The sequence below is a fragment of the Gigantopelta aegis genome, chromosome 3 (assembly GCF_016097555.1).
Source record: "Gigantopelta aegis isolate Gae_Host chromosome 3, Gae_host_genome, whole genome shotgun sequence".
NCBI lineage: Eukaryota > Metazoa > Mollusca > Gastropoda > Neomphalida > Peltospiridae > Gigantopelta > Gigantopelta aegis.
In genome coordinates, this window is record NC_054701.1 from 46,289,445 (window position 1) to 46,297,760 (window position 8,316).

The 8,316-nt window shown below is 36.5% G+C and overlaps 1 protein-coding gene across 1 annotated transcript; it reads right to left on the reverse strand.

Moving 5' to 3' along the window:
• Positions 1–202: 202 nt before the first annotated feature.
• On the reverse strand, positions 203–1,441 carry LOC121367170 (toll-like receptor 2). The gene has a single exon (XM_041491302.1). It carries the CDS (start codon positions 1,383–1,385, stop codon positions 504–506), a length of 882 nt encoding a protein of 293 aa, XP_041347236.1. The 5' UTR covers positions 1,386–1,441; the 3' UTR covers positions 203–503.
• Between the last annotated feature and the right edge of the window lie 6,875 nt (positions 1,442–8,316).

Here is an 8,316-nt window from a genome sequence, read left to right on the forward strand (position 1 = left end):
AGCGCTCTACCAACTAAGCTAATAGAGCTAACTGCCAGTATGAGCACTTTATACCAACACTACTACACTGTGGGATGGTGCATATAAAAGATCCCATGCTGTTAATCGAAAAGTAGCCCATGAAGTGGCGACATCGGGTTTCTATATATATATATATTTGTGTGGTCCTGAACCATATGTCCGACGCCATATAACCGTAAATAAAATGTGTTGAGTGTGTCGTTAAATAAAACATTTCCTTCCTTCCTTCATCCATTCCTTAGTGATTTTTCGCTCCATCCAGTACACCACGACTGGTATATCAAAGGCCGTGGTATGTGCTATCCTGTCTGTGGGATGGTGTCCATAAAATATCCCTTGCTACTAATGAAAACATGTAGCGAGTTTACTATCTAAGACTATATGTCGAAATTACCAAATGTTTGACATCCAATAGCCGATGATTAATAAATCAATCTGCTCTAGCGGTGTCGTTAAAAAAAATTAAATTAAACTTTCATTCCTTAGTGCGAGTCATTCGTTACCATGTCCGTAATCATGGCCAAAGCATCTTCCGAAGCTTCTGTACTTGGAATGGTCAATATATCATGTTCGTGGACAACAGTGAGAATTTCACCTGGAATGTCTGCCGCGCAGACGTCTCCGACTATTAAAAGAATCACTCGTCTTGGAGTCGCTTCCGACACTGCGAACACACATGTTCTTATCTTCAAGAAGGAGCAAGGATCCTGTATAAAATCTCTTGTAACTATTAGCAACGTCTTCCAGCTGGTGTTGATGCCTTCGATGATTCCTTCTGTAATACCATGTCCTGGAAGAATTTCTCTTTCTTGCAAGTAGAGTCGCAGACCGCCGAGGACCTCCAGGCTTTGATATATGGTCCTATAAACAAACATATAGTCGCTATCGCAGTAGCCGACGTAAATCGCAAACGGAAAATCACGTCGTTGTGGTAGTCTGTACGGACTGCCCAGGAGTCGTAGAAGTTTGTGATGTATCCTAGTCCAATTGTTGACAACGACAAACGAACAGAGGAAGACAATTATAATTAGGCAAAGTAAAGTCAATGCCAGTGTGAAAAGAGTTGGACTGATGCAGCTGACCCAGTATCTGTGGTAATTCTGGTGAACAGCCAGCGTCGTGGTAAGGTTTCCGTCTGTCCCGGTACATATGTAATTACGTCCGTTGTCAAATTTGCTTTCTGACGTAATAAAAAGCCAAGAAATGAATGCAAGGCTATTGCACGAACATGTGATGGGATTTCCTCTCAGGGCAAATGAGAAGTTACGTCCGCTCACACTGGACTCTATTATTTTAAGATCATCGGCAGTGATGAATGTCAGGGAATTGTAAGAGAAATCAAGCTTCTGTAGATTTGGCACCATTGACAGAAAGACCGTTAAAGACACAAGGTTGTTGTTTGATAAGTCTACGAACCTCAAGTTCGTTAGATCCTTAAACAGATCGGGAGGTAAGGCGCTGAATTTATTGTACGCTAGGTTGATGCTCTCAAGTGCTGTACACTTTGAAAAAATAGTTCGGGCGTTGTGGTAGAAGAACTGGACGTCAAAGTTCATATTACTCATTGACAAGTTGACCAGTTTACGAAAGGCGTGTAAAAAATCGACTGCAAATGGCATGGCGTTGTTTTTGGATATATCTAATGATGTTAGATTTGGTAGTCCAATAAGGTGAAAGGTAAAATCAGATATGCCATCAAATGATAGATTGAGATATTGCAAATTATTGCCGTTTGTAAACTGAACATCGGGCATATGGACCTTATGAATGACAGCTCCCATGTTTAAATATTGTAGCTGAGGCGGCAATTCTAAATAAATGACCGGACTCGAGGAAGGAGAAGGTGAATTGACAGTGTCGACAACACTCAATCGTTGATCTGAAAAATCTAGACGTTTAAGTCTAGGAAACCTTCTCCAATTTAGATAGTATATATAGTTACCACGTATTATATTCTTTGAAATATCCAGTTCCTCGATACATTGCGAAAAGGGGACCCCGCGTAATGCAGCTACTTCCAAGTAATATATTTGGTTGTGTGAAATAGATAGTTTTTTAACACATATATTGGTTAAATACTTTGTTATCACTTTAGATATTTTGGAGTTACGGCCGTATTCTTCAAACGAATAAGTACCTGGGTTAAAAACTCTAGTAAAATCAATAAGCGACATATTTCGTCCTTGTAAACCATAGAGAGAAGCCATCGCGTCCTTAATCGATAAATATTTTATCCATTTCATATTTAGAACACTTAAAAATTTTAAAGGCAAGAAGGTGCCATTATCTATATGACGTATAGGGCAGTTTTCAAGATCAAGTACTGCTAATGAGGAATTCTGAAGATAATAGAATGTATTATTCATGAGTTTTGAAAGCTTACAATTAAGCCCGAAAAAGTTCATTATTTTTAGTTTTAACAACTTCGCAAATCCCCTTCCCAAAGTAATATTATCAAAAGTGTCAAGGTGAAGTTCCCGAAGACTGACAAGATGGCTGAATGCCATGTCAGGATACGGGCTGGGCTTATCAATTATGTTTCCGGTCAGGTCCAGCACTTCGAGTGATCGCAAGGGCACAAACACGTCTTCCGGAAAGGAGTCGTAGTTGTAGAGAAGACGGTTTGATGATAACAACAATCGCTTGAGGTTCGTCAGACCGACGAATGCTTTCGGATGAAGTTTGTTGATCTTGTTCCTTTGCAGGATCAAAGTGGTGGTGTTTTCTGGAATATTTCGCGGAACCTCTGTAAGATTTAGGTTTTCGCAGTTCATCAGTATTCCACCATACGTAGCGTCGTGGTAGACGTCACAAAGTGACGCCTGCGCCGTGACACCCATGATGAGTAGACGTAGACCAAAGACGAATTCCATAGAAACAATCCACACAAGATGCCTGCTCGCCATTCTGCACTAATCTGAAATTAATAAGTGATAGTTCAGCTAAAATATTAAAAAGGTTTAATGGCTACTGTCGTAACTGATTTTTTTAAGTAAAATATTAAAACGATTTATTAGCTGCTGACATAATTTGTTTCGTACTAAAATTACAGATTATAGACATTTTCTTGTTCAGAACATCCTTTCACGTCAATACAGTATATTTCTGGTCGTCCTAATATTTCAAGTAGTCCACATTTTATATACAAATATACCGAGTATATCTATATTCTTTTGTATGTTGGCTTTGACTAATGTAATACATACATGTATATACATACATACATACATACATACATACATACATACATACATCCCCAGCGCCAGGGGATAATTAAATAATTCCAATTGAACAACCCCTGATACAAAAGACGAAACAGACCTCTTGAGACTTAAACGAGAAGCCTTCTGGATTCGTACATTACAGACAAAACAGCCATTTGGAATCAACGTTGAATCTGGTAAAGCCGTAGAAAGAGATAAAATATTTTTTCCAATAATTTACAGTCGACGTAGCGTTGATATTGGTAAACTTATGAAGGAGGAGTTTTTAAATCTGCAAACTGTTATGAAAAACCCTATTACATCACGTCCGGTTATTGCATACAGAACAAAATCCTAGTTTCAAGGATATCTTAGTCTCAATGATATCTTAAGTCTCCACACGATTACCCGCCGCCTAAGCCTGCGTCGTTGCCTCTACACCAGTCCATTTTTCAGCGGTTGGTTTGTTGTAATCCCTTTTTCTAACAATCTTTTAAAAACAAATACATCGTATCCGGCTGATAAACAAAACATAGTACTAGCCAAATAAATTTAAAACAAGACTGACCGAAAAACAGTTATATTTTGTATATCACAACGGTCAATTTAAAATCAATTTCGAATCCCTGGGGCAAAATTGGAAAATGATAATTTTTTAGTTTTAAAAAAATTCCTGAGCCAGTGCGTTCATTTATTCTTAAATACATACATACATACATACATCCCCAGCGCCAGTGCCAGGGGATAATTAAATCCTTTGTGGCCTCACAAACTGTTCCATGCCGTTGCTGGGACTCGAACCTATGGCACCGAATCGCCAGCAAATTGCAGACTTACCACGATACCTTCTTAGCTATTGAGGCATCCATAAAAAGGATGCTCTTTAACTCAGCCATATGCATGGGGCCTACAAGTTACGCGGTCTATCCCGATTTCGTGCATGAAAGAGTGGGCAGACCTGGCACTGGCTAGTATGTATTGATGTATGAATATCTATATATTGTATGAATATCTATATATTGTATGTATGTCGAGGTTGACGAATACATACATAGATATTAAAGCATTGGCGCAGGGGATAATTAAATCCTCTCTGGCCTCACAAATTGTTCCATGCCGTTGCTGGGACTCGAACCTATGGCACCGAATCGTCGGAAAATTGCAAGATTTGCCACGATATTTTCTCAGCTGTTGGGGCATCCATAAAAAGGATGCTCTTTAACTCAGCCATATGCATGGGGCCTAAAAATTACGCGGTCGATCCTGCTTACGTGCATGCATGTATGTATGTATGTATGTATGTGTGACGGAGACAGCCGTCTGCACATTAACTTTTGACCGGGGTCTGAAATAACTGGAGTAGCACTTTAATGTTCGAAAGCCAGTACATGGAGTAATTAACCCAAGAAGGTTCCCTGTATTAGTTAGATGGTATCTGTATTGTTGGTAGTTTTAGAGAATTAGTGTGGCCATTATTTCGCCACTCTTCCATAAATGGCAGGACTGCCAAAGATGGGACCCAGCTGCCAAGAATCCAAATAGAGGATATAAGCTGAGAGTTCGTTCTGTATAGGGACTTGGGTGGCAAGCATGTATAGATAGGCGGTGGGCGAACTTTATTAGTCCAGTGGACATAGGTAACTATATTTTACTGCTCTGTAGTAACTGAAAGGTATTTTGTGTGGCATTCAAGTATTATAATTATGTGTATTCTTGTTTTGCTTAGTGGTGGAAGGACAGCTGGTAATCTAAGTCAGACCGACTAAAGTAAACTGTAGGCGTCGCTTACCCAAAATATATATAGAGAGAGGTTATAATATCATGACCTGGTAATTATAGGTCCTCTGAATATTGTATGTAGGGAAGACTGAAGATAATAATTAATTCTCACTATATAATAGGTGGTAATCCTAATATCATGACCGGGTAAATTGTAGGTCCTCTGAATATTGGATGTAGGAAAGACTGAGGATAATAATTAATTGTTCTAAGGTTGGGTGATGTTTTAACTGTGAGTGGTAGCTATATCCCTACTTGTCAAGTGATTAAGTTTACGTGTGGTGCTCAGCCTAGAGGTGGTGTGACACCGGTTGTAACAGGCCATGTAAGTGCTGTATCACTTACCTGGTATTATATAATACATATTTGAAACTAAACTTGTGTTGTTGTCTTTCTAGTGAATTTAACGTTGGTTAATAGTAAATATATATATATATATATATATATATATATATATATATATATATATATATATATATATATATCGTTAGAAGTGTATGTTTGTCTCTACATGACAGGCTTGTTTCGTGAGAGAGTTGAATTGCTCTCACTCATCAGATGTAGATTTAATTATATATATACGATCCTGTTCCCTGAATACCCCTAGAGCCAAGCCACTCGGGTAGAAAACTACCCGATACAGGGAGATCTATTTGTATAGGTTGGGATATTGGGAGAAATACTGTTACATCCATTGCGGGCTTCTGATTCTGTTACCGGGGAACTAAGTGGTGGGAGCAGTTGCCGGTAACGGCGTTTAGAACCCCCGTGACAGTGTGCATGGTGTGTGTGTGTATGTGTGTATGTATGTTTGCAAACATATTTTATTGTACAAAGAACAAAAGAATTGGGCACAAGTTTGACAACTTACGAGGCCCTCTTCTATATTCATACAATATACTGGGCGACCTATATTACATAGCTGTAAACATAAACTACATGTATACATTCAAAGGATAACCCGTGTAAGGAAATGTATTATATACAAAAGAAAGTGAAGGAAAGAACAAAAAATATGATACAAAAGATTACACAAATAGTACATCACGTGCAGTTACATTCGCTATCACATTTACAAATAATCCTTATGGTAATTTAAATAATACTTTATTAATAAAAACGATGAGTGTTTTTTTATATATATTTGAACATAAGTAAATATTTCTTTATTATTGGTATCGCTTAATGTGTTTCAACCGTATAACAGTAATTGTAAATCTATTGGTTAAAAAAGCTGTAAGGAATTACATAGAATCAGTCTCTGTTGTTCATATTGTTTACATTGTAAGAAAAATGGATATTGTTTTCTAATCTGTATCCACAGTTACATGAAGGGTCCACATCTGTACAAATCGGCGATTAAAGGGCTACATCCATGTCGTAATCTAGTATGCAATATATTTTCTATTCTTTTTCCACAGGAAAAATAATATGGAACTTTATTTGCCACTGGTGTTACTGCTTTTTTGAAAGACGATATTTTTTCACACTTTTTAATTGCTGGGCTTAAAGTATTCTATAAATCAATTGCTCAGTAAATAAATGATGATTTTTAATAAGCAGGTTCTAGGAAAAGGTGTAGATATGTCCTCTCGATTTCTTAACATATAAGGAACCCTTTCTTCTAATCTGTGCGGAATACAATTAGTCTTTCCTTTCATTATTTTTGTTTTTCTCCTTTCACTAAGTGTTGTAAGATCGGTTTCAATATATAGTATGTATGTATGTATATATGTATGTATGTATGTATGTATGTATGTATTGATGTATGTATAAATATATATATATTGAATTTATGTTGGGTTTTACTAGTACTTACAAAGATATAAACGCACGGGCTCTGGTAATAAAAATCCTTTTTGGCCTCACAAATTGTCTCTCATGCCGTTGCTGAGACTCGAACCGTAGGCGCCGAATCGCCCGCAGTTTCCAAACCACCACCTTAACCACTCTCAAAACAGAATGTTCAGTGAACTGGTGATAAACGTGGGGCAACGTGGTCGGTTCTTAACGGGACTGTCCTGAGTTTGCAGCCATTGTAAGATGTTTGGGATAACAGAGCCTTGTTGGCCACTACTATTTCATACTAAATACATTTTTTTGTTTAGAATACCAGTGTCTGCATATCGAATGCGTTTGCGGTTGTATACTAATGTTTGTAGCACTCAGTTTTTACTTTAATTCGTGATATATATATATATATATTATATATGTACGAAATTATTGGGAGGTAAAATCCGGTTTGGGCTAGTACAAACATTGGGACAAAAACAAACACCTTGTAAATACAGACACTGATATTTTAAATAAGAAAATGTATTTAATTTGCATGTTACGTCATCGAAAAGGCTCTATTGGTCGGAATTTTTTTACAGTGGTTGTAAACTCTGGACTGTCTCTTTAACACTGACAATATATACCTAGATATATACCTAGATGTAAATGAATATAATATATATATATATATATATGTATACGATAATTACGTTTACGATTACTTTAGAATATCACGATTACGATTACGATTACAAGATAATTGAAAGTAATCGATTACGATTGCGAATACATTATCTAGCAAACATGATTACATGTCCACAAATCTACACGAATAATGAAATGATGTTACCACCATGAAGTTATGCACTTTATTTTACAACCATATCTATTTCATTCATTGAAAGACATAATGGATAATTTTTGATTATTTATTAAATTATTTAAAACATATATAAACGTATGTATACTGCAGGGAGGGAAACCAGATTTGTGATTCTTAAATTTGGATTATTGACGAAAAGGTACCCATAACCATAGGTATAATTATTGTATCAATGCATAACATATATGTTTTTTATATTATTGAAATAAGCCATAATTAGTAATTGCAAACTGTCTGATCACTATCACTTGGGGTTTTTTTGTATTGTTTGTAGAACGTATACCATTTAATACCATCCACAAATTAAAATATATATATATTTTTTTTAAATCTATAAATGAAGAAATAAAGAACGAAAGAAAAGAACAAACAAGTAAATACATAATTAAATTGCTATCTGCATACATATACATGTGCAAAAGTTGCTCATTGCTTTTAATTGTTCACATTCTAAAAATTACTATTATTAATGAATCGATTTGCAGTCATGCTTGCTTTGTGCCATATTATAAGGATTGACTAATTCATACAAAGATAAAAACGAACGGGCACAGGGGATAAGTCAGAGACCAGGCTATGTAATGTTTTGGCAATCGCCGACCACCAAAAAGTAGTCAAAGATTTCCGCTCTAATACCACAACAATCCTATGTTT